Source organism: Herpailurus yagouaroundi, unplaced genomic scaffold, assembly GCF_014898765.1.
Source record: "Herpailurus yagouaroundi ecotype Mexico unplaced genomic scaffold, PumYag 192, whole genome shotgun sequence".
Taxonomy (NCBI): Eukaryota; Metazoa; Chordata; class Mammalia; order Carnivora; family Felidae; genus Herpailurus; species Herpailurus yagouaroundi.
The window spans coordinates 19,532,866-19,560,034 of NW_024412423.1; the positions used below are offsets into that span (position 1 = coordinate 19,532,866).

General features: G+C 47.4%; 1 protein-coding gene across 1 annotated transcript; it reads left to right on the forward strand.

Annotated features, from left to right (window-relative positions):
- On the forward strand, nucleotides 1-25,783 carry LOC121010849 (solute carrier family 22 member 5; the record flags this gene model as incomplete). The annotated part of the gene is made up of 10 exons (XM_040444725.1): nucleotides 1-84; nucleotides 7,688-7,791; nucleotides 14,105-14,259; nucleotides 15,289-15,460; nucleotides 16,658-16,784; nucleotides 18,486-18,586; nucleotides 20,234-20,448; nucleotides 22,639-22,821; nucleotides 23,851-23,986; nucleotides 24,352-25,783. Coding segments are annotated over 10 exons (1,365 nt in total), but the record flags the coding sequence as incomplete, so codon positions are not given.
- Between the last annotated feature and the right edge of the window lie 1,386 nt (nucleotides 25,784-27,169).

Sequence of the window (27,169 nt, forward strand, 5' to 3'; positions counted from 1 at the left end):
GATCTGGAGCAACTGGAGCAGGAGAGCTGCCTGGATGGCTGGGAGTTTAGCCAGGACATCTACCTGTCCACCATCGTGACTGAGGTGCGTACTAGCCCCGGGGCCGAGGACGTGGGGAGGACCTTCGCACTGCACCCCACAAGGTGTGTGCTGGATGCTGTCACTCTCTCTCCCCCAATACACTATCCACCTCAAAGTGGGCATCCTCCAGGCAACGCTTTGAGAAGTGACTTCCAACCAGACCATGCCCCTACCAGCACGAGTGTCCTGTTAGCCGCCTGTTAATGGCCACCTTGAAGAGGGTGCCAAGAAGGCCACGGTGGTCCCTAAGATACTCTAAGACCGTGAATAATCAAAAACTTTTTCTAGATGGAGATGGGGGTGTTGAGCAAATTCAGAGCTTGGGCCAAGGGGCTGTCACCGCTTTTTCTCTAGCCTCTTGGCATCTGTTCAGAGAGAAACACTCCTTTCTTAAGAACGTGTAGGGGCGCCTGGGTGGCTCAGTCGGTTGAGCGTCCGACTTCAGCTCAGGTCACGATCTCACGGTCTGTGAGTTGGAGCCCCACGTCGGGCTCTGGGCTGATGGCTCAGAGCCTGGAGCCTGCTTCCGATTCTGTGTCTCCTTCTCTCTCTGCCCCTCCCCCATTCATGCTCTGTCTCTCTCTGTCGCAAAAATAAATAAAAATGTTAAAAAAAAAAAAAAAGAACTTGTAAAACTAAGGGAAGCATGTGTATAAAATAGTCACGGTGCTCCTTTCTCCAGTTACTCTTTCCTCATCCACCCTCACCCAAAATGTCGGTCTAGTCATACCCTATCAGAGATTGTTTACCTTTTGCTTATGTTTAGTTACCAGAATTATAGGACCCATTCATCTGAACATCGATTCAGGCTGACTTGTTCACCTGGAATGCTTTAGAATATTCAAAGACCATGTCGTTGGGCAGATTTAAAGCATACAACTTTAGTTCATAGGAAGCATGGGGGGGGGGGTGCTTCTTATTCCCCAACCCCTTGGATTTTCTTTTTCGGTAGCTTTGTCTCCCCCAGTGACCCTGCAGTCATTAGTACTACATGTATGGCATCACATTAACGGATGCTTGTAGATGTGCTTTGCATCTTATTCAGACACTGGACTCCTTGGGGTCTCAAGCAGAAATGAACTAGCAGAGCAGTGAAAAGAGTCCTCCAGAGGCACCTAGGTGCCCAGGTTCACAAAGTGTCAGGATCAGGGATTCACAGATGAGAGAAAGCTTCCTGACAATGGCATCTCGCTGAATCTGGAATATTTAGCTCCAGCCTGGAACAGCTGGAAACAACCTGGAAGGAGGGCAGGGTTCACAGGGAGAGTTCTAAAAGGGAGTGTGCACAGGTCCTGATATGGCATCAAACCCTCCTGTAAGCCCACAGGGGTTCTGGAGGCCCCTTTTATGTTGCTTCTGGAGGCTGTCACCCTTCAAGGGAGTCTGATCACTGCCTTGAGCCTTTTGTGTCCGTGGATGTGCACGCTTGTGCTCTGTATGTTTGGATGCTTGATGTCCCCAGCATCTGTGCTTCCTTACTGCCATGTATATGTAATAGGAGTGTGATCTGAGCCCCACTGGGATCTCTCAGCTAGTGATAATCATTCCACTGTCCTGAGGTATTGATACTTGACAAGAGAGGCACTGAATGGAGGTAGCTGACAGTGCTTTGTGACCCAAGAGTCGACAGAGAATCAAAAGTCCTAGTCATTACAAGTCCTCGCTCCTAGCGTCACAAGCAAGTCTGTCACACCCTTGGAAGCCAGTGAGTTGTGAAAGCAGAGGCTGTCCCTCAGGTTGCTTGCTGAGGCCACCAAGGGGAAGCCATACTTCATGACACAGGAGTCCCTCCAAATTCTGCTTCTGGCTGCCCAATGAAAAGGGAAGCAGTGAATTCACGAGAAGCTCATGGCATCTCTTTGGATTTTACCCTGACTTCTAGAGTCCCTTGGCTTACCCTACTCATTTGCTCTTGCTTCACTGCCCCTATCCTGTCTTGGGCTAAGACTGGTGGTGGCACTGATGAGCTCCCAAAGGTCGGCTATAGTGGAAGGGTCCTTGAGCTACATTGCTGCCAATGTCAGTCTTTTCCTTTTTTGTATTTAGCCTATTTATTTAGCTGTCTTGGCAGTTTCATAAGAGCTGCCTGCCCTTTTACCTACATATACATTTTCAGCCTTTGCAAGGAGACAAGGTTAATACATTACTTAGCCCTTTGTTTTGGGATTCTGGAATGTCTGACTCTTAAGCCCAAGGCTGTTTGTTCCTCTTAGGTGAATAGTCACCCCTGGAAGCTATTGCATTAACATTCTGATGGCTCCATTTTTCTAAGACCCATTTTCTTCCAACCTGGACCTGGCCTGCTGATCACTGCAGCCAGTTCCATGTCTGATAAAGTTTCAAGCCTGCCCTCAGCCCCAAATCATACATAGAGGTGTTTATAAGTACATTGGTATTGAATTCCTATTTGTTTTTCAACAGAAGATGAAAACCACAGGTCTCCTGTTTAATTGTTTTTCCTTGTTGAAGTTATCAAGTATGTACATGTAGTACTAAACGTTGTGGTAGATTTACCTCTTTGCATCTCCCTGACATGAGGCTGGATATATACAGGGTACTGAAGGAAATTTTTGGTGAATGGATTAATGAACAACTTAAGAAATGTTGTCTAAAGTTTGAGAGCTAAAGAAGGAAAGGACAGTTTAATTCATAGAAGGGAAACTTGGAGGTGGTCAGAAAGCATTGACCAAAATATTTTATTTTATTTTATTTTTTTTTAATTTTTTTTCAACTTTTTTTATTTATTTTTGGGACAGAGAGAGACAGAGCATGAACGGGGGAGGGGCAGAGAGAGAAGGAGACACAGAATCGGAAACAGGCTCCAGGCTCCGAGCCATCAGCCCAGAGCCTGACGCGGGGCTCGAACTCACGGACACGCGAGATCGTGACCTGGCTGAAGTCAGACGCTTAACCGACTGCGCCACCCAGGCGCCCCTTGACCAAAATATTTTAAAGAAAATGTAACCTCCCAGCCCACAAACTGTGGCTTGCCCCTAAATGGATCTGCGACAAAGTGTTGGGATTGGCCCAAAGGAGGTGAAAAGGAATGCGATGAAAGGGAATGTTTCGGGAATAGTTTGGTGGTCCCTGTGCTTCTAGACTGGCCTTTTCCCTGCCCCTCAGTCATTCCTGGAGTACTAGAGAATCAGCCACCCCACCTTGCAGTGTTGCTCCAATATCTGAGTGCTTCTTGATTCAGGACTACCCCTCTTCTGAAACCTGGGTGATTTCTCAGGCTGCCTGGCGCACCTGCTTTTTGGTATTTCTCTAGCCCAGCTAGCAGCCAGAAAGATTCTTTGAGAAACTTCTAGCTCTTCTGGCACCCATCAGTTAGGGTGTCTTCAGCTAAGACCTGGGAGTCATGTGTGTTTCCTTGCTTCTGGCCATTCTCTGCTTCTCTGAAGCCTCCTGCCCCAGCCCATGGCAATACTTTGACTCACTCCTTATTGTCCTGGAAAGTCTCTTCCTCTGGACTGGCTTTTCTGTCAGTCTTATCTCAGGTACCAAGTCTTGGAAGATAGGACAGCCCTCACTGCTATCTACAAGCCTGCCTGAAGGAAAAACCACATCAACCGGGGAGGCAGGGCTGGGCTGACTCAGTGTGGAAAGACCCGGAGCTTGTGCCTCACTGTTAGGTCTTTGCTGACATGTCTCACTCAAGGGAGTGTGAGTGAGCAGACCCTCAGCCCTGCCTTTGGAGCTCATGGCAACCAGAGAAGTTACTTGTTGGGTCCCTGAGGCCCCTGTACACACAGTCTTAGTAGAACCATCTAGACATGAGTGGTCAGATTGAGCCCTGCTCTAGCTGGCTGAGAACCGACACCCTGGGTTAAAGTTCTTAGAGCTGACACAGAGAGGGGGTTAAATAGAAAAAAAAAGAAAGAAAAAAAAGAAAAAAAATTCTAGAGATTGAAGCTCAGGGTTCATCTGGGCCTTGAGCAGCCAAGCCTAAGGTCCAAGCCCAAAAGAGACTGTGGTGTTGCAGGTTAACAGCCCTTTTATTTATCTATTCCCTCACTCAACTATGTACCAAATAGCCTCTCCTCTGTAGAGCACTGCCAGGCGTTATAGAGGATATGGCAGCAAATTCTTTGTCTCCTTGCCCAGACAGCCTTGGGGCAAGGATCTGCCATTAACTGCAGCAGGAGGCAGGATGAAATGTGTGTAGGAATACATGGCATTCAGTAACAGGTGGTGCTTACCAGCATAGCGTGTCTGACCATTGATGCGGTCAGGCCAGGTACATCACAGGAAGAATTTCTGCCCTGTGGGCACAGACCCTGTCTTTTTTCCCTTCCAGCCAACTCACAGGTTAGAACATTTAGTCCCAGGGATCTACATCACATCTCTATTTCCCATAACTGAGAAGCAGCTATAATTATATACTGCATACAAGAGACACAGTTCTCTCTCTTCTTAAAAACATTGACAGCTTTGGGGCGCCTGGGTGGCTCAGTCAGTTGAGCGTCCAACTTTGGCTCAGGTCATGATCTTGCGGTCATGATCTCGCGGTCATGATCTCGCTGTGAGTTCCAGCCCCGCATCTGGCTCTGTGCTGACAGCTCAGAGCCTGGAGCCTGCTTTGGATTCTGTGTCTCCCTCTCTCTCTGCCCCTCCCCCACTCATGCCCTGTCTCTATCTGTCAAAAATAAATAAACATTAAAACAAAAAAACATTAACAGCTTTGTTGAGGTGTAAATAACAGAAAATAAATGGCACATAAGTGTACAATTTGAAAAGCTTTGAGAGAGAGAGAGATCCATGAAACCATCACCAGTAGAGAGGCACATTTCTGAACAGGAAGGATGGCAAGTCTGGACCCTTGCTAGAGTGGCTCTTAGATTTTTTCAGGCTGTCTGTTTTCACAGCTCACCCAGCTGAGGGGTCACAATGCTAGACTCATGACCTGAATCTTAAACACACATTTAGTTCTAACACCGAGACTTGCTATCATCAGCCAGTACCAGCCTATCCCACGAACCAAGAGGAAGCATCCATGAGCTAGTCTATAGCTGCTTTAGTCATGGCTGGGGAGCCACGAGCTCAGGATAGGAACACTAGATTCCTCTGCAAACACAAATCTTGATACGTAGCCTGGACTCTAAGGGCTTCTCAGCCCACCTCTGCTAAAGAGGATGCAAGCCAAATCCTGGAGCCCACTGCAATCCTGGTGGCTGACACGTTGGGTTGGCTGGGTAGGATCTAGTCCATGGCTGCCCTTGTGTTCATTTTTTGAGACCTATTATCTTTCCTGACCCTACTCATAGGCTGTCTGTGGCCAGTAGGAAGGAAGTGTCAACCCAGGTTTGCTTTTGGAGGCCCAAAACCAGGTCCTGAGGATTGTTAAGAATCTTCAGTGGTGGATAAAGGGCCCAGTTACTCCAAGGAGTTACACACTTGCCCAGAGTAAGGACAGCCTGGACCAAGTGGCGGGATTGAGGCTGCAGGTACTGGAGAGATGCCCTGGGAATCTATCCCAAGATGAGCATGACAGACACCTTGTCTCCTGCAGGGGATAGTCTGACCTGGTTTCAGGTAACACCTGGCCTTGTCAGCACAGAATTCCCTATAAGCCTGTATCAGGAGACCTGACATTGTTGGGGGAGGGGTCTACTGCTCCAGAACTCACTATAGAAGCCCCTGTGGATTTCCAGTCTAGCTCAGCTGTATCAGTCCCCACCCCTCATGCGAATCCTGTTGAGAAGCAGCTACTGACTCTTCAGTTTTGCATCTCCATTGCTACAAAAGTAATGCGTGCTGGCTGGGAATAGAACCCATCATAGTCAGGAGCTGCGGTGGTAGTCGTAATCTGACCCCTGAAGCTCTAACACCTAAGAGCCAGAGGCTCGCACCCCATTACCGAGTCCCCCAGCTCTCACTCCCTGGTCACTCCCATCCTGACTGTAGCAGCCGTGTCTGTATGAGGACTGCCCTGGGAGCACTCACCCTCCTAGAAGAGAGATGGTATCTAGATGCTAGCACCACTGAGGCTGCAGGGGTAGGAGGGCTGCCTGAGTATTTGGACCTTGGTGCTCCTCTATTCTTGCCTCCTGCTAATCTGGACTTCCTCTAGATTTGTGTGTGTGTGTGTGTGAGTGAGAGAGAGAGAGAGAGCGCACAAGTAAGCGAGTGGCAGAGAGAGAGAATCCCATGAGGGACAGAGAGAGAGAGAGAGAGAGAGAGAGAGAGAGAGAGAGAGAGAGAGAAGGGGGGCTCAGACTCACAAACCATGAGATCATGACCTGAGCCAAAGTCAGATGCTTAACCAACTGAGCCACTCAGGTGCCCCTAAACTTCTCTAGATTTGAGTTTCAGATTGCTACCTCTTCCTTGCAGTGAGGATCACCACACCATTCTCAGCCCATCCAAGGTGCATGCTTATTCCAGAGTGGAGAGCCAGTTATGTGGCCAAGCGACCCTTATTGTTAGCTGTGGGGGTTCTTCATGGACTGCCTCACACCCCTCTGAGGTGCCCGGAGGCTATGTGCACACATGCCCAGTGGGGCAGGGAAGCAGACTTGTTTTTCCCCCTGTCACTGGCCTGGAAGAAATTCTTTCTTGGAAGCTGCACATCGCCCCACCCCTTTGTTACTGGGGAGCCAGCAGGCTCCATGGAGGGCAGGCCAGCAGCCTGGCACCAGACAGGCAAGGGTCTGCATTCCTGGAGGGCAGCCTTCTTGGTGATTACTGAGCACCATCTTTCTCTGTTCTGGGAAACATTTTTCTGGGAACCACTAAGCTTTTTGTTTTGTCCTTTCCTCTCTTTTTTTTGGCTCCTTGTTAGGCTGGGGCAACCCACCATATGAATGTTCAGCTGCTTCCCCATGCCTGCAGATCTCTTTTCATGGTAACTATAGATGGAACTATGCACTGGGAGCTGGGAAACTCAAGTGGAGCAGCCTGTTCGGTACCTCGATCCCTGTTTTACACATGGGGAAATTAAGGCACAATGAGGGAGGAAAATCTTACCTGACATTGGATAACCACTTAACAGTAGAGCAGAAGCTAAACCCAGTTTCTTGATTCCCAGCTCAGAGCTCTTGGCTGTAATTTGGCCTAGTGTTTTTAGCACAGCATTAAGGATCCCAGGGCTCACTGGCCCAGAGTGGGGACCTGGGTCCAGCTGCAAGAACAGATTCACATGATGCATTCCGGGCCCTCTGGCCTCAGTCCTTTCCTGGATGCCTTGACTCTTAGAGCCCCAGAGTCCCACTCTAGACCCATTCCTGTGCCATTCATCCTAATGGCCTCAACCCCACTGAAAGAGTACCCTGCCCCATCCACAGATTCTTAGAAGTGACCATGAAAGGCCACAGTATTTGCTCCCTACCTGTCCCCCCCCTCCTCAAATTGGTAGCAGAACAATGGAGCTGAAAGCCATGAAAAACAGGATGGGAGGGGCCCACTCTCCCTGTGAGGGGCAACCTCCTCTCTGCTTCGCTGCCCACATGAGCCTTTGCCTGCCTGAATGAGATCATGCACCGGTGCAGTAATGTAAACAGAACCTGCAGGGATGCAGGATATTCTCATTTAATTTAACAAGAAGTCTTAAATTTAAAACATTTAACAAAAGAAGTGAGTGATATGTCCCTTTGCTCCCTTACAGTGGAACCTGGTGTGTGAGGACGACTGGAAGGCCCCACTCACGGTCTCCTTGTTTTTCGTGGGTGTGCTGGTGGGCTCCTTCATTTCGGGGCAGCTCTCAGACAGGTAAGGTGGGTGTCTGTCTCCTGCAGCTGCAGGGGACCATGGGACTGAGCAAGGAGCATGTACGTGCCTGGCGCTTGACTTCAGATGATAGTCTCTCAGCCCAGGGCCTTGTGTTTTAAAAGAAGAGGAAGCTGTGTCTATAGTATATACTCCATACCAGGTAAAGAGACCTAACAACCTCCTCTCTAATTCTTGCTTAGCAGAATAATCTGAGCGAATTATATCCATGATCCCACTGAACCAGAAATATGCCATAATTCACTTCTTGTACCAGCCTAGTTGGCTTTCCCTAGGTGACTCTTTCGTGTCCCTGAGCTTTGGAGAGGTAGACACCACACACATGCAGATGAATTTTTCGTAGATCTTAAGGCCTACAACGAATGACCACCTCTGTATTTTCCAAACCATCATTCTCTCTGCATGGTGAGAGGAGATCTCACTAGCTGGTAGTGGCATAACAGGCAGAACTCTTGGGTTCATGGGGATGGTGCCTCTTAGCTAAGAGACCTTTGGTTATGTTACCTACTTCACAACAAGCAGAAAATGTGCTATTTTGGCCCATAAGCAGCTTATTTGTGTAATTCCAAGGTTTTTAACTCAAGTTCCATTCATGGCTTAGGGAGTTCACCTACTCTTGAAATTATGTGCAAAATTTTAGAGATTGTATATGAGCATTTTTTTTCTGGAGGAAGGTCCATAGTTTCCATGAAGTCCTCAGAGGGATCCATTATACCCTGTCTTTTTACTCTAGGGCTCCAAGGTCTGTTGGAGAAGTCCACAGTGAGAAGAATAGCCTTCACCCAAGGTCCTTGGCTGTACTGGATCACCCAGTGGAGTCCCAGCATTCTCCTAGCTGGTTGGGGTTTAATAGAGAAGTTCAGGATGAGAATGTCATCCTACCTTAAGAACAAAGTCAGGGGTGTCTGGGTGGCTCAGTCAGTTAAGTGTCCCACTTCGGCTTAGGTCATGATCTCATGTTTTGTGTGTTCGAGCCCCACGTTGGGCTCTGTGCGGACAGCTCCTAGCCTGGAGCCTGCTTTGGATTCTATGCCTCCCCCTCTCTCTGCCACTCCCCTGCTCATGCTCTGTCTCTTTCTGTCTCAAAAATAAGTTAAAAAAAATTTTTTTTAAAGAACAAAGTCATATTGTCCCATAGCACAAACTCAGGGTGGTGTTCTGGCATGTTTAGATTATTGTTTTTACCTGAGAATCCTCTCTTCATGAGAAATAAATGCATTTCTCACTAGATTTGTGTTTTCCAAGTGTCATCTAGCCATTAGAAAAGGGTCGGAGTGCCTGGGTGGCTTGGTTGAGTGTCCAACCCTTGGTTTTGTCTCAGGTCATAATCTCACGGTTTGTGAGTTTGAGCCCCACATCCGGTTCCGTGCTGACAGTGCAGATTCCCTCCTTCTCTTTCTCTCTCTTTCTCTCTGCCCTTCTCTCTCTCATGCTCTTTGTCTCTGTCTCAAAAATAAATAAATAAAGTTTAAAAAAAAATCAGAAAAGGATCAAATTCCCGCAGTCACCAGTGAGCATTAAAGAGTCAGGTGGGCCATGACCACTGATTGACAATTCTAGACGAGCCTGAGACACTTGCTCTTTTGGAGGAAAGACCTTGCTTCCCTAGATCTTTAATCTAGCAGTAAGCATCAGTTGATTACTTATATTTATCTAACAAATACATGGCACCTAAGATGTACTAGACATTCTCATAAGCACTGTACAAATTTAAAAGAAAGAACAAATAATTTCATCATAACCCTATGAAGTAGGAAGTATTCTTACTCTTATTTTTACAGACAGGGAAAATGAAACCCACAGGAGTTAAATAGCTTGTACGGTCACAAAGCCAGCAAGTGGCAGAGCTAGGATTTGGGCCCAAAGAGCCTTGATGCTCTGTTTTGTGTGGACTACTGTTCTCGGGCCTTGCTCTTCCAGAATTTGCCTTCTATCAAGGCAGAATGTATTAAACAACTAATTGAGGCATGTACTTGTCCTTTGTGGTGTAAGTGATACAGAGAAGTAGTACAGGAAGCTAAGAGAGAGTCTGACAGAGGAGGCCAGAAGAAGCTACCCCGACGAGATGACAATGTGCTGGGAGTTGAAAGAGGAGTAGAAACTGGCCAGCGATAAAGGGGTGCAGAGAGGAAGGAGCATTCTGGGCAAAGAGAGCTGTACTTAAGCCTAGACTCCAGAAGAGACGGCACACTTTAGAACCTGGAAAAAAGTCCTCTTTGGTGGATGTGTGGAGAGTGGTATGAAGAGGAAGCGTGACACATGGAGGCCCAAGCAGAAGAGCAGGCCAAGCGTAGCTGATGGACAGGAATTTGGGCTTTAGTCACAGAGTAGTGGGGAGCTGAGAGTTTTGTAAAAACAGGAGTGTGGTATAATCAGATTTGTATTTTTTTTTTAACGATTATCTGATAATTTTGCAGAGAAAGGACTGAAAGGGAGAAAGAGGGGTTGTGGAGAGACCACATAAGAGGCTGTCACAGTATTTATGTGGGAAATGATGGCTTGGACCAGGCTGACAGTGGTAGAAATGGAGAAGAGAGGTAGGAGGTCCAACCACCAGCCCTTGGCTGTGTGTTGGATGCAGAAGAAGGAAGATTTTGGGCCTGTACAACAGAGCCCTTCTCTGAGACAAAGGACTCTGGAAGAGGACCATGTCTTTAGGAGAAGAATGGAGCTCAGTTTGAGTGTTCTGAATCTGGTGTGACTGGGAGAGGCCTGAGTGGATGAAATGAGCCTGCAGTTGGATGTACAGCTATGGTGCTCCATGAGAGGTTTGAGCCGGAGAAACACATTTGGGAATCATCAGCTCCGTAGAACCCTTGGCAAAGCCCCCGAGTGTGGAGGAGATTGCCTGGGAAGGGTGTAGAGTGAGAACAGGGGCTGCCCAGGACTGCTCTTTGAGACCTTTCAAATGGGCTGGTCGGTAGGAAATCTCCTCTCACAGGGTTGAGTGGCAGCTAAGACTCAGAGGAATTTCCTTGATGTAAAAATCAAGGAGGAAGTACCCCAAGTTCAGAGTTGAAACTCACTGCATTTTTCTGGGTCAACTATGTCATGGGTTAAGTAGATCTTTGTGGGCTAGCCTGAGAACCTGATTACCAGGAACACCATGAATGCCTGAGGAAAGTGTTCAAGTTCCACAGATGTGATCCCAAGCAAACAGTAGAAGGAAAATTAATGAGTACATTGAGGACTACCTTAGCCTTCTAAAGGGCAAGTGCAGTATTTTAAAAACGTAAAAAACGTGAGCAGACTTCTTTTAAGTAGGGTCATCTATGTCAAGTAAATGAAGCAGCTAAAAGTGTAGCTGTTGTAGGTGCAGCCCTGCCTTCAGCTCCTAGCATCACCTCTCAAGTTTGTCTGCACCCCTATGGGAGGCACCAGGCTCGCCGGGATGGACAGTTTCTGATCTCATTACTTCTAAGTAAGCTGGCTCAAAAAATGACCTCATGCCAAAGAAATGACCTCAGAGCAGTAGATTCATGCCCTCAACTTGTCTAGAGTATCAACAGTAACTTTTTGTATAGGGCAAAGATTTAGTCTCCTTTCTAGAATGTTAATAAGCCTGAAATTCAAGAGCAGTTAAAATAATCCTGGGTTGTCGCAGCATTTTACCTGAAGATACCGAGTTACCTTCTTGTGTGTGAATTACAAGAGGGCATAGCCCTAGAAAGAAGTAGTCAGATATTTCCTGGTTTTCTAACATATGTGTGGTTGACATTTTGTTGACAGACTCTAACAGTGAGCATTTCTGATCCCAGCCCCGGACTGCCAAAAACTGGTGCTATGTAAGGATTCCCTGGGTCTTTCTCTTCCCTACCATCCCAGGGAACCCATGGGAAGGGAAGGCATGGGTAAAGGTTATCCCTGTTTCCTTATAGGAAGGGGCCGTCCCTAGGTTTGTGTGTAGGGTACTCTTGTTATGGAACAATGCAGGGGGAGATGGTCTCCTTCTAGACCAGGGTTTCTCAACCTTGGCACTATTGATATTTTGAGCCAGAAAATTCTGTGTTATGGGAGACTATCCTGGGCATTTTAGGATGTTTAGAACATCTCTGGCCTCTACCTACTGGATGCCATTAGCACCAAAAACAAAGATTAAACCTGTTTCATTGGAGACAAGCACCAAACTCTTTAACATGGCACCAAGGCCTTGTGCGGTTTGGTTCCCCCCCACACACACTGACCCCGGCAGCCTTCTGTTGAACAGCTGACGCCACTCAGGCTGGCTGCTGGCTGCGCATGTCCTCCTGTCTCCTCCAGCTGCACTTGTGTATGCTCTTCTCTGTGTTCCCCAATCACCCCGACCTTCCTCAACCATGAAGGCCAACTCCTGCTTCCTTGTGCCTTTTCTCCATTGCACTGATCAGAAATTGGTAATTAAGAGGTGTTATCATCTGATTAATGTTGGTCTCCTCCACTATACTGTGAATGCTTGGTCCCTTTTGCCTACTTCCCTTTGTCAGTAATAACTTCTTTTTCGGGCCTCATCAGCTCCCCATCATCGGGGATCCCTTCCCTGAATGCCCACATCCCCAACCCCTAGTCCCAGGCCAGAATAGTTTGTTTTGTTGTATCCCTTGTGAACCTGAGTGGTGATCATTCAGTGTGCTTGTGTCCATGTGTAATTGTACTTTCAGTAGTGTGGTTGTTTGATTAGAATGTGATTACTGTCTGTCCCACCAACTGTAGACTGTAAGTCCCTTGAGGGTAGAAAGAACAATTTTTTTTTTTTTTTTTTTTTTTATAATCCAGAAGTATCCCTAGTGCCTAGTATATAATTGAGGTTCAAGTAAACATTCATTGAATGAAAATGGGTGTCAGCCAGCCCTGGCCAGACTCCAGCTGAACCTGCTAGGTTGGTTGAAATACGTTGACTTGTTCTTCTCTGACTGTGATACTATCTTTAAAACAGAACAAACCCCCCAAAAAACCAACAGTTAAAAAATTTTTTTTAAATGAACATAGAGAAAACCACACAGAACAAGTGTGTGGTGGATTGATGACTTATTCCAGGGAAATAACCTTGTAACTACCACTGAGTCAAGAAATAGAACCTTGCTGGCCACCCAGGAGCCCCCATGCACATGTCCCGTCTCAAGTACAACAGCCTCTCTCCACCATAGGTAACCACCAGGCTCACTTAAAAAAATTTTTTAACATTTATTTATTTTTTAGAGACAGAGCATGAGTGGGGGAGGAGCAGAGAGAGAGGCAGACACAGAACCTGAAGCAGGCTCCAGGTTCTGAGCTGTCAGCACAGAGCCCAATGCAGGGCTCAAACTCACAAACCGTGAGATCATGACCTGAGCCGAAGTCAGATGCTTAACCGACTGAGCCACCCACGTGCCCCTCAGCCTGACTTTTATACTAATTACTTCCTTGTGGGTTTTTTGTAGTTTTATCCTCCCGATGTGCATCCTTAAACACAAGTCTAGTCTTGGCCACTTAAAAAGTTTTTGATATGTCTTTTAGTCTACCTTGATTAAGGGATTCTGCCTCCATCCTTTTCTTTACCATATATTTTATCTCTTGCACTCTGGATTGTTCCTCTGTAGAATTTTCTCATCTGGATTTTGCTGATTGCATACTCAGGGTGCACTTCAGCATATTCCTCTTTTCTCTGTGTCTCTTGCATATTGGTAGTTGGATATAGAGACTTGATCAGATTCAGGTTCATACTCTTTAGTGAGACTAGAAATCATGCATGCAGTATTCAGTTATCTTTTCATAAAAAGACCGTTAGCAGTCACTGAAACATAATTCCCAAATCTGTCCATTTGTTAAAGATTATAATATGGTGATATTCTAATTTTATCACTTCTCTTTCATTTAATAGTTGGAATACTTTCATAAAATGATATTTCCCCTCACCTATTATTGGTTCCTATTGACATTCTTTGGATATGTGACAATTGTTTCTTTTCCTTTATTTACCAGTCTTCATTTAAAATGACTTGTTTCTCCATCATCCTCCAAAGTAAACCAGTTCTCTCGTAAAAAGCTACATTCTGAATGTATGGGTGTAAGCATAATGAATACATTTCAATCCCTTGCAATCATTATCATATTTCTGGCACTACCTTGGGGGCAGTCCTGGTGCCTGGGCTGAACATTGGTCCTGGGGAGTGGGGAGGGCAAGTAACAGCACAGGGACTGGAGACCAGGACTGTCCTTGTACTGCACCCTGGCAGCACTGTACACAGCCCCTCCCTGGAGAGCTCTGGGGGAAGCCCATCTTGGTGGAGCCCATTTCTGCCACCTCCTCCCAGCTGGATCTCTGTCACTCTCTTCCCAGGTTTGGTCGGAAGAACGTGCTGTTTGTGACCATGGGCATGCAGACAGGCTTCAGCTTCCTACAGATCTTCTCGAAGAACTTTGAGATGTTTACTGTACTGTTTGTCCTTGTGGGCATGGGCCAGATCTCCAACTATGTGGCAGCATTTGTCCTGGGTATGGCCATCAAGTTGGAGTTGAGTACTTGATCCTGTGTTTCACCATCATCCCACCACCCACTCTCTGGAGATAGCTATGATGTCCCCCAAGGGGAAGTGGTCTCTAGCAACACCAACCAGCACTGCTTGAAACTAGTTTTGTAGGCAGTGAAATTGAGTCCTCTGAGTGCCCAGCCTTGAGTCACTAGGAGCACGGTAGCCTGAAGGCTGAATTCCAGTTCTTTTCTGGTCTCTGAGATGTGGACCTTGGCCCCATTAGTATTCAATAGCCACTTTACTAGAATTCACCCAAGATCATCTGTTAAAAAAAAAAAGAGCCTTCCCAGAGCTAAGGTTGCTAAGGAAAGATGGAGACATGATGTGAGGAGCAAGGGCCATGAATGGTAGGCTTGCCAAGGAAGAAAACTGCCTCTTCTGTAAAGCATTGTGTCCAGGGAAACTGACTGGAAAGAACGAATTGATATGAATGGACTTTAGTCTCGTGATGTTTAGGGTTTTAATTCCAAGAACACACTGCAGTACTTTGGCCTGTTCTCACTGAAAGTCCCACTCTCACTATTTGGATTGAAAGTCCCACTCTCACTATTTGGAGGAATCCAACTCTAGCTTATTGGTCTTTGGGTTCCTTGGGTTGTATGCTGAAAGGATTATTTCTTTCTCTTCACGTCTAATAGAATAATCTTTTCTTAAAAATATTTCCTTTAAGCCCCCATGTGCATCCTTCATAGTGACTTCCCCTTTAATAAATTCTTCCTCACATGAGGATTACATTTTGAGGCCTAACGTGGCATCTTTAGTTTACAGCTTGGGGAAGTGATAAAATTTTCAAGGTAGAACTGTCCTTGAGGAGCCTAAGAGGCCAGCGTGGGGCACCTCCAGTGGGCTCTCAGACTGCACGGGGTTCAGAATCCCACCGTTTCCTAGGGCGTGGCTGCTTCTATTTCTGTTGAAAATTACGTAAGAGAAAATCAAAAAGGAAATTACCTAAATTAAAGTGCTAACATGACTCCTCCCTTGTTTTGAACAGGAACAGAAATCCTTGGCAAGTCGGTTCGTATTATATTCTCCACGTTAGGAGTGTGCATATTTTATGCGTTTGGCTACATGCTGCTGCCACTGTTTGCTTACTTCATCAGAGACTGGCGGATGCTGCTGCTGGCGCTGACGGTGCCGGGGGTGCTGTGTGCCGCGCTCTGGTGGTGAGTGTCGCCTGTGCCCAGGGGTGCCCATCCGCAGGATGTCTTCCACCTGGCCTTCACTAGGGGGCGGCAGCAAGCCACAAATCCCTATTTGGGCTCCCAGAGACAGGGAGTGTAAATTAGTTGTAAGTTGTTTCAGAATGTTTTTTCCCTACCAGAAAAGCCAAAAAGGAAACAAAACAAAATCCCCAGACATCAACAGACTTGTTCTCAGTCCTGTGCTGGGTTTATTGAAGCGCAAGGAGAGGAAGAAGTTGTAGCCGGGAGACGATGGGGTCTAGTATGACCTTCAGGAAGTTATCAGACTGACAAGAGTGCCTAGGCCCTGGTTCCGGCTGTGTGTTGCCAAGACCTCACACCACAGGCACTGGGAGAAGAGGGAGAGCACTGGAAGTGAGAGTCCCCTGGCTTACACGGAGGAAGCCAGGCTCCATATGGGCTTCCAAGATAGAGGACTTGGACAGGCAAAGAGGAGGCTGTCCATACCAAGAGTGGGAACACAGCAGAGCGGCTGAGGCAGGAATTGCCCCTTGCAGGTGGGGTTGGTGAGATCACTGCTCCCCTTAGAGCAGAGAGCATTACAGAGCATGGGAGAGGACACAGAGCAGAGCATGAGTCCTTCCTGGTCATGACCAAAGGGCAGAGTCCATTTGGTGAGGTAGAAAATAAGATCCATAAAGTCTTAAAGTCCCAGGTGCTTTGATAAACATAGGCAGGGGATCTGACAAGTCATTTGGATGCAGCAGGGGTGGGAAGTAAGGAAAAACTACAGGCTAAGAGGCCAGTGCAGAAGCTTCTGTGGATGCTGGGGACAAGTAGGAAAGTACAACAGGGCAAGAATCTGGGCTGCGCCAGGCCCAGGACAGAAGCCAGGCTTCAGGAACTTATCTTGTGCCTTTCTCCTCAGTGTCCAGCAGGTGGCACCACCATTCTTTAGAAATGGAGGTGGCCAGCCTAAGAAGGAATCTCGTCCCGGTGCGCAGGACCCTCCAAATTTTGTGCACTCTTGAGGGTACTCAAAAGCTCACACTTCAGGTCATTAGTGGGTATAGTGTCAACCATCTCTTTGCTTCTCGCTTGGAAACACCAGACATCCCCCAAACGTAGACTCTAAAACCCCATTTCCCACTTCCACTTATGCTGCACCTGGTCTGTTGGGCAGGACTGTCCCAGTGAGATTATTGCTTATACATCCAGGTTCATCCCAGAGTCCCCCCGATGGCTCATCTCTCAGGGACGATTTGAAGAGGCAGAGGTCATCATCCGCAGGGCTGCCAAAATCAATGGAATTGTTGCACCCTCAACTATCTTTGACTCAAGTGAGGTAAGCGCCATGAGGGAGCTGGGCAGAGGGTGTCCGTGACCATGATTTTAGGCCAGCACCACGCAGGAGCCCAGCCCTCCCTCTGCCCAAGCCCCAGCTGCCCTGCAGCAGGTCCTGTTCAAATTCACATGTTGAGGAGAAGGTACCAGTTGTCCAAATCTCTTCACCTTCACCTTTGGTTGTCATACTTATGTAATTCTCCTCTAGGCAATCGTATAGTTAAACCATTAATTTGAATAATAAACACTCTGAGTAATAGGACTTGCATGAAGTTGGCATCATGGGAAATTATTGTTTCTCATGTCTTAGGTAGTTTCTCATCTTAAAAAAAATAGTACATAAAATATGGAGCAAAAGTAGGTTTGGAGTTAGAAATGTCCAGTGTCCTTCCACCCACCAGTCATTCGTGTTGCATATCATCTTGGAGCCAGCTCCTTTTTGATATCTGCCTCTTCCACCTATGCCACCCCTCTCTGCAAACCCTATTCTCATGTGCCATGGGTAATTTCCTGGCTCTGCCTTATTCCTGGGTCTTGATTCTCCCTCCTGTTCCCTCTCCTTCCACCATCTAGAGCAGGCAGTTTTCCTTAGTCTCATGACTACCACAAGAGGTTAGAAGTTGCTGGCTGATGGGGTCCTGGAATGTGTCTCTGATCTGATGGGAAGACAAGGTTGTGAGAACAGCCACTAGCAGTCATGCTGAAGTGTGTGCAGAAGGAACGTGAGAAACACTCAGGACTCAGGTGCAGACCAGGGTTTAGGAAAGGGAGACCAGTTATTATAGGCATCAGAGAAGCTGCTGGCCACCAACAGCCCTGCCTGCCTCACAGTTAAGTGCTGGCCCAGCAACAGCTCCCACCCAGCACGTACTGGAAGGGCCTCTGACACACAGATGGCAGGGCGGGAGTAGATGGCAGGGAGGGCTTTTAAGTGTGGTAGCTTTGGTGGCTTTTCAGTGAGGGGTCAGTCTGGGTGAACCCATAAGCCCCACTGGCATCTTTGAGGAAATGAGGCTATTTCAGGGGCTCCATTAAAGTCAAAATTTGACCTTTGGTTGAACTGCTAACTTGAGAAAAACAAACTCCAAAGCTGGGTTTGCTTAAGAAAGCAACATCAGTGTGTTTAGACGTGTGGTTTATTAATGTCCTTGGCTGTGCCAAATTTCATAGGAAGTTACTCTGGGTGAAGCTGAGGTCAATTTTCCTGTTTTTCTATCTGAAATTTTTTTCCTTGGAAGTAACCCAATAACTACATGGTATGAGGACTCAAAACATTAATTCTTTAAAAATATCAAATCAATAAAGTGCACAGCCAGTTTCTCTCTCTGACCCAGAGGGCAGGGAGCCAGCCTCAGGAAGGAATGCTCGGGAGGCCTCCCTGGAATGTGGCCACTGATGGTGGCTGGGGGTGGGGCAGAGAAGGAGCTGTCAGCCTGGGCCTCTGCCTTGGCTGCATCCCCTGAGGGACGGGTCACCTACTTTTCCTTATTCTTGCTCACTAATGTGTCATCGACAAGGCCTGGGGATGCCTTCTGCAGCAGCGTAAGATACACTCAGCACACTTTTTCTTTTCAAGAAAGAAACATAAAACACTCACCAACTTGGAGACGCAGAAAGCTAAGATGATAGGGTTCAGGCGTGTTATTGAATCTCTGAGTCTCCAGCCTCTCCATCCCATACCCTTGTCATATCATTCCTGCAGCTACAAGACCTGAGTTCCAAGAAACAACAGTCCCACAGCATTCTGGATCTGCTTCAAACCCGGAATATCCGAATGGTCACTGTCATGTCCATAATTCTGTGGTGCGTAAGTGAGACTTACCTGAGGCTTCCTGACAAAGCTTCTGGCAGTGGCTGTCAGGCCTCTCATTTGCAAATGTGTGTCTCAGACCAAATTGAAAGCCTGTGTCATCAGAAAGCGTAAGGGATCTGCCTTGCAGTGAAAGAAGTGGGCATGTCACAATTTTTAGCTTGATGGAATCTCAGAAAAGGAGAATGAAATCTGTTGTGGGGGCTTTTTGGGAAGCTGTGGGGTCTTTGGGGAAACCTCCAGGTCCTGAGGCAGATCCTTGATCACTGTGGGCCCTAGTTTGTTTCTGTCCCCTGCACCTCAGACAGTGACTGACGAGGACAGGGGAGGCCTTTAAGAAGGAGCTAAGTGAAAACGTTATGTCCTTCCCATTACAGAGACTGCTAAGTACTGTCTGGGAATGTGGAAGCAGAACATCCTCCCTTTGGGATGTTCACAGATTGTCCTGAAGGCAGGGCCCATAGCCAAGATGTCCTCAGGCTCCTTTTAATGAGGCATTTCACCAAGTGTGTCAGGAGGGCATTTGTGAGTTACCAGAGCAGGGGGCACAGCCTAGTGCCTTGGTAGCATTGGCTCAGTGGCCAGACCCTTGGGATTGTAGAATACCTGAGCTTGCTGGGTGAGAACAGCAGGCTTCATCTCAGTGTCCTTTGTTACTGGAGCTGTCAGTTTTGAGGCAGCCAGCTATTTTGCTCCCTGGAGGATACTGTGAGTCACTCACTTCCAAGGAATTGCCTAGGACCCCTCAGGGCAGTGCACCACACCTGTGTTGGCCTCAGACAGGACCAGTGTTCATCCTGCACCACAGACTTGCCAGCCTATGATGAGTCACCTATTCTGTGGTTCACCCAGGTGCTCTTCCACCTCTGGATTTCCCAGGGACTCCTGGACACTACCTTTTTCCTGATTGTCCCAGCTGTGGTTTCAACATGCAGATGAGTCAAAACATCCTAATGCCTAAAGGTCTGGTTTGCCAGAGTGTTGGTCATCAGCAGAGAGAATGCCTACCAGGGATAGGGTCCAGGCCTGGGACGTTGGGAAGCTTGTAGATGAGAGATGATGTGGCCCTGCCATCGGGAGCTCCTCCCCTTGTCCACAAGTACAGTGGGGCTGCGGTCAGCCACTTCTGTCCATCCTCCTCTGGGCTGAGAGCCACAGATGGCGGGTCTGCTAGGAGGTCTTTCTCCAAATGTTTGACCTAATGATTGTTTTATCTTATCCCTCCAGTCCTGTCACACCTTACTCGACACATGCCTCTTTTCTCATTCTCTCCCTCCTTCTGCACTTGCTGGATTTAGGGGCGGGGGGGTCACAGGGTAGGGAAGTAGCTTTTGTGAGTACTTTGGCTTAGGGTTTTTAAAGCTGAGAAGCACGTTGGAGGTGGTTCTACCTGAATCATATAAGCCTTTTTGCTGGGACTCTTTCTATTTGGAATGCTCTGAAATTGGTGTGGTCCAGGGTTAACATGGGGTTAGGAGGAAATTATCTTTTGTTCTAAGAAGTAAGGCTCAGGGTTAAACCCGCTGTCCTCCTGGCGAGGATAGTTTTAAATTTCCTGCGCTAATTGTACTTTAAAAGTTGTTGAGGTTGGGAGGCACGTGGATGCTATTTCTCCAGCTTTCTCCCGCACTCTTTTCCAGGATGACCATCTCAGTGGGCTATTTTGGGCTATCCCTTGACACTCCTAACTTGCATGGGGATGTCTATGTGAACTGCTTCCTGTCGGCAGTGGTTGAAGTCCCGGCATACGTGCTGGCCTGGCTGCTGCTACAGTACCTGCCCCGGCGCTACTCCATGGCCACCGCCCTCTTCCTGGGCGGTAGCGTCCTCCTCTTCGTGCAGCTGGTGCCTCCAGGTAGGGGCCACATGCATCTGTGGTCTGGAGTTTTTGCTGACTCACTCATTCTCTACCAGGCTGTGTCCCCTCCATTAATGAAGAAAATGAAATCACGCAGAAACAGCTTACTTGCATATCTGTATCCTCCATCAAAAAAATCAAGAGAAAGTGTCTCCTGGGACCAGACACTCATCATGGCTTGGGCTTTGGGGGAGTGGTGAGAGCTGGTGGTGAGCATTAACTCTCCCAAGTTAAGGTGGGCATATGTGTCCTCTGCAGAGTAAGGGGGAAGAAAGAGCCAACCCCATTACTCTTGAACCTGGGCCTATGTTAGTCATGTATTTATTCAATAAGTAGCTCCGGAGTGCCTCTGTGGACCAGGTGCTGTGCTTGGGGCTAAAGACGCAGAATTAAACAAGTCAGACAGAACCCCAGGCCCTCCTGGAGTTCGCACACTAGCTGTGAAGACAACAAACCAGTAAATAAAATGGTTAATATGGTGCAGACTGGGTCACCTTTGATAATAACAATAAAGGACAGTGGAGAGCTAGTTTAAATAGAGCAGTCATGGACAGTGTCCCTGAAGAACAGGCATTTGCAAGTGAGCAAGGACGTAGATGGAATGATGGAAAAGACCGTGAGAGGGTCTACACATAGAGCATTTCAGGCTGAAGAAACAGCAGAGGCAGGGACCCTGAGGAGGGAATAACTCTGGCATGTCTGAGGAGAAGGAGGGAGCTGGTAAGAGGTGAAGGGATGGAGAAGGAACGGGCCAGGCACCACATGGGTCTCACAGGCCATTAGCTGGATTTTTAAAAAAAACATTTTTTTTTTTTAACGTTTATTTATTTTTGAGACAGAGAGAGACAGAGCATGAATGGGGGAAAGGCAGAGAGAGAGGGAGACACAGAATCGGAAGCAGGCTCCAGGCTCTGAGCCATCAGCCCAGAGCCCGACGCGGGGCTCGAACTCGCGGACCGTGAGATCGTGACCTGAGCTGAAGTCGGACGCTTAACCGACTGAGCCACCCAGGCGCCCCTAGCTGGATTTTTTTTTTTAGTGTTTATCTTATTTATATTTGAGAGAGAGAAAGTGAGCATGTGTGGGGAAGTGGAAGAGAGAAAGAGAGGGAGAGAGAATCCCAAGCAGGCTACATGCTGTCTGTGCAGAGCCCGATGTGGGGCTCAGACTCACAAACCATAAGATCATGACCTGACCCAAAACCAAGAGTTGGATACTCAACTGACTGAGCCACCCAGGAGCCCCAATTTTTTTTTTTTTTTTTTTTTTGAGAGAGAGAAAGAGAGAGAGAGGGAGAGAGCATGTGCATGCACGTGAGTGGAGTACAGAAAGAGAGAGCAGCACTCAGCACTGTCAGCACAGAGCCCGATGTGGGGCTTGAACTCACAAACCATGAGATCATGACCTGAGCTGAAGTCAGATGCTTCACCAGCTGAGCCACTCAGGTGCCTCAAGTGGATTTTATTTTTAAAACCATCTTGGTATCCTACTGATGGGATAAGGAGGCAACCTTTTTCCAGAATTCACAGAACAGTGTGTGGACCTTCGTATTCCATCATGGTATCCAGATACATGAATATGGGGGCCTCTGGTGGTTGTTTGTGGGCGTCTGAGCCTGGCAGTGTTCTGCACAGGCATGGCATATATACATAGAGCTCACACCAGAGCTCAGGGTGACCCACAGGCCACTGTGCCTCATTGGTACAGCGAGCAGGATAGATAGGATTATTCCTGGGGATCTGCTGTCCTATGAATTGTCAAGGTCTATGTGAGGGAAAACATGAAATGAGTTAGAATGGAACTCCATTCATCCACAGGTCATTCATTGATTCCACAGTGCCTGCAGTGTGCGGTTCTGGGGTGCCACCTGACCCCTCGCCAGGCATGTCTTTAGTGACTTCTGGACTAGAGCAGGTTTACTTGGGCTATTGAGAGGCTCACTTCGGTGGTCTATAGGCTGAGAAGGGCATGTCCTCACACAGCTGTGGGTCCCAGCCTCCTCTCAGGAAGCAACTTGGAGGGATATCTTGGCTACAGCTTCTTATCCCACAGAAGGTCATTAGAGAAACTGTCCCCCATATCCCAGAAAGGAGAAAATATGTTTGCTTTGGGAAAAAAGTTACAAAATGCCTAATAGCAGCATACCGTGGGTTGGTGCCTTCTACTTCCTTCCCTTTGCCTTTCCAGATTTGTATTACTTGGCCACTGTCCTGGTGATGGTGGGCAAGTTTGGAGTCACTGCTGCCTTTTCCATGGTCTACGTGTACACAGCCGAGCTGTATCCCACAGTGGTCAGAAACATGGGTGTGGGGGTCAGCTCCACAGCATCCCGCCTGGGGAGCATCCTGTCCCCCTACTTTGTTTACCTCGGTAAGTCCTGTGGGCTGGGGCATGCAGGAGCCGTGGCGTGGAAGCACTGATTGCCTTTAATGTGAGCTCTGGTGGGTTGTTAACAGCAAAGCAGGCACACACAGCAGATGGGATCCATCCAGTACCAGATCTATGCCTAGAGCGGGCCTGTGTCCAGGCACACTGTAGAGGAGGCACTCACTTGTAAACAGAAAACGACCTACGCGCTAGCTAGAAATCAGTGAGATAAGTAGAGTTTTGTTTCTGCTCTGGCTATCCCAGGCCTTCCATCAAAGAATCTAGTTCCCTTGTCCTAAGAAACTGCAGCATGGTATAGGGAGCCCATGTACTTAATTGAAGAAATTTCTTCTTGGAATCAGAGTATAAAAGGATCATGGAGAGAAGGATGCCCATTCAAGACGTCTGATGGATGAACTGAGAATTACCGTAATTTGGAACACTTTGGTTTTACACCATGGTTCTATACTGTGCAAAGATATGCCTTGTGCCATTTTATGTAACAGGGCATAATTTTTCTCTTCTTTGGAATTATTTCCCCATGGCAGATTCTCCCTCCTGCACACCCCCAGCCTGCACATCTTTGGGGAGGGTTGGTGGCCGCCTTGAAAGTACCCAGAACATGTTGTGAACATGCTACATGAATCTGACAAGCAGAAACACATTATCTGGCCTTAAGGCAAAGTGAGCGGGTTGTGACATATCTAGAGAGGTAGAGGAGTTACTGCTGTACCTGGATGAGAACCTCGAGTTCCATGGAAATGCAGCATTGGGAGATAGGAACAGTGCCCTCCTCCCGGCCCGCACCCCTCCCCTGTACTGTGAGGCACTGCAGGACCTCTGGGCACATCTGTGCCAACTCTGGGTTCTGAGACCTGTCCAGGTGCCAGGTTTCAATCTGGTAGCTCAGACTGTGGGAGATGCAGAGGCTGAGAAGGCACGTGGTCCCCTTTAGAGTCCTGGGAGCACAAAGGGAGGAAGGGAGGCCAAGTCTGACTGCATCCCTCGCTTAGAGTTCTGTCTTTGCCATAGGTGCCTACGACCGCTTCCTGCCCTACATTCTCATGGGAAGTCTGACTATCCTGACAGCCATTCTCACCTTGTTCCTCCCAGAGAGCTTTGGCACCCCTCTCCCAGACACCATTGACCAGATGCTGAGGGTCAAAGGGTAAGGTTGTGCTGGGTTGCTGGGTTGCAGTGTTGATGCACTGGGTCCAGGCCTGGCTGAGAGTTCCATACAAACTCTCCCAGACACCGTGGGCTAGTTTAGCCATCAGAGGGTTAGAAATGGCAAGGTGCTTAGAGACTGTCCTGTCTGGTCTGAGACAGACCACAGTGTCACCATGTGCATCTCCACCACCCCAGAAGCTCTGGGACAGCAAGAGACCAGGAGAAACCTTTTAGAATCTGCTGTAAGATTTTTTTCCCCCTTAGTGAGATCATCTCAGTTCTGGGTTTTGTTTGACTATTTAGAGACTGGTAGACATTTTTTTAAAGATTCATTGCTAACACTAGTTTTGTTTGTTTTTGTAGGATAAAGTACAGGCAAACTCCAAGCCACACAAGGATGTTAAAAGATGGTGAAGAAAGCTCCAAAGTGCTTAAAAGTACAGCCTTATAACACAGCATCCAGTGGCGGAGAAGGTGAGGAGAGGGACAGGGTCTTGTCAGAAACAGCTTGTGCTGTTGTGCAGACACTGAGCCCTTCAGCAGTGGACATCTCCACCCTTCATGCTCTTGCCTCTGTGTCTGACTTGCTCCTGGCTGGACACCCAGACTCAGAGGTTGCATGTGGCCCTAGGGCATTACCTTCCCTCCAGAGTGACAAATTTAGATACATCTTAACTCCCGGATTTGGTGGATGGTGGACTTGGCACTCCCTAAGAAGTTAACTGTTCGCCAGAACCAATGGGACTTGGAAGAATAAGAGAGGCACCTGCTAAATTTACATCTTAATTTCAGGCCACCTGAAAAGACTCCTGACAAAACTGGAGGTCTAATTATCCCCCCAAATCTTCTCCCCATTTCCCTCTAGTGGTGCACTTTAGAGGAAAACAAATAATTGCACAGAGGGTTTGCTTTCTCACACTTTCTTAGTCTTAAGGGGTATTAAGTGGGATTGTTGCTCCCCCAGACAGGAGAGCACAGATCTGAGGGAACCTAAAGGTAATTAATACAGAGGGAACTGAGCAGATAATGGAAGAAGGGCAAGTGCATTGATTTGTGAGTTCTGGTACCACTCAGTGTGACTACTGGGTTGACTTGTTTACATCTGATCAAAGCCTTGGGCTTGTCCAGGCCCATACAAGGTGCATCATTGAATCTTTTATTCTTGTTTTCCACTGCTGTGTGAATCACATCTCTTAGCTTCTGTGGTTTCTCATGTATGATTGGAAGGAAGTGTATCAGTGAGAAAGAGAGGCAAGCAAACTCATCTCTTTTCTCAAAACTATAATGTAGATTTTGTATATTTGTGTTCTGTTTGTTCATTTGTTTGTTATGTCTTTTTCTGCTTAAGTTATTTGCCCTTCAGAATAGACTTTAGGAAAGGCTTGTTCTTCAGCCTCCTGGTTTGTGTCTTTGTTGTTTTTTTTCCAACCCAGAATCACTCTGGCGATGGCCTGCCATTGCCCTTTGTGCGAAGAAATCAGCCTTAGCCACAAGCACTTCTCTGAGTGCCAAAAATGACGTCACTATAAGAGTTCCTTTTGTGATACCTAATCATGGGAAAAAATTACAAAGAAGAAAGTTAAACTGTGTTCACAGTCTTTCAGAGTTGCTCACTTCAGTCGTGTAACATTGGGAGATATTTTGTGTTCAGTGTAACTGTCTTTTATGATTATGTTACCACGGTACTCCAAAAGCAGATGCTTCACCTGGATAAAAACCATATTTTTGTGAAAGCTACTGAAGTGCCTTGGTAAATGAAGATGTTTTAATAAATAAAATGATTTTTTAAATAACAGCTGCTGCCTACAACCTTTATTTCCACAATTTGGTGAGTCATGCCACACCACCGCCTGACTTTTGTCTGGGTCAGCTTGGGCTCATTGTTTCAGTGATCGGTGATTAGTCTCTCAGGCTAAGATTTAATACCTGTGTGCCGGAAACCTTTACTTTATTAATTGACAGTGGAATGAGCCAGCCTTCTTGCACAAGTGCCTGGGTTCTCCTGAAAGCAGGGCCTGAGACCAGTGCTTCTGTGCAGTTAGGTGGTATATTTGGGAACAAGATTCCAAGGGGGAGGAAACAGGGAAAGAGGGACACCCAGTACAAGGATGCACGCTCAGGATGGCCACCACCAAAGGCACTGCTCCAGCCAGCCAGAACTTCAGAGGAGCCCTATGCATCTCAAAACCATCTGATCTGCCTCGTGGATAAAAGGGGGAAGCATTTATACATCGGCTTCCTTTCCACATGCATCAAAGGCAGCCCCATAGGTGTCAGGCCCCCAGGTTTCCAGGTTACACATGTGTGAGTCCTGAGCAGGGCCTTTCCTCTGGTTAGAAAGCAAGAGGTAATATATTGCAGACCTGAGGTGAGGCACTGTCAGGTTGCACTTCAGTGGAGATGGTCAAAGCTTGTGTGAACTGGTCACTGCAACAGTGGCTGGAATAAGTGGTGGGGCCAGGAAGACTGTGGGTTGGACACAGTCCATAATACATGTATACGTAAAACATGCCACAGGGCGATTTGAGCTAGAACGTGTAGATAGACCTGGGTGAAAAAGCTCCAGTGTTGGACAGATAACTCAAAAGGCCTGTTGCATAACATAACAAGTAGCATCAAATTCCAGTAGGAAGGAAGGAAGCTCATCTCATGTAATCCTACTGGCTTCTCCGCTCTCCTCAAATGTGGTTCTGGGCTGGACTCCTGATTAACTAAGTTTTCTCTCTTATTCTCCATGCCACTGATCCCAATCATTTGTGGCCTTCTGCAGACTAAAATCATAATTACCTGAATGCTTAGAGCTCTTCCTTTGGCCAGGCAATAGCCCATGTCACTGCTTCTAGGACTGAGCCAAGTATCTGAAAATCCAAGCCCTCTGTCTGGGCCTGCTGGACTTGTTTCCATCAGAGCAATGGCTTTGGGAATACTAAGCAAGTTATCCTGACCAGGTACCTCCTCTCAAGGAGAGAGGGGTGCATCATCTGAAGTCACAGGGACAATTGGTGCTCAGTTAAAGCCCATAAGAATTAGAAACCAGGATCGCCACAGAAATACAAAGGACAAAACAAAGTCAATGAACAATTCAAATTTTAAAAATAATAACTTTTCTACCACAGATAAAGATGAAAGCAAGAGTAAACCTATGATCTTTCTTATTCTTGGCAATAGCTCCTCTCTCTCA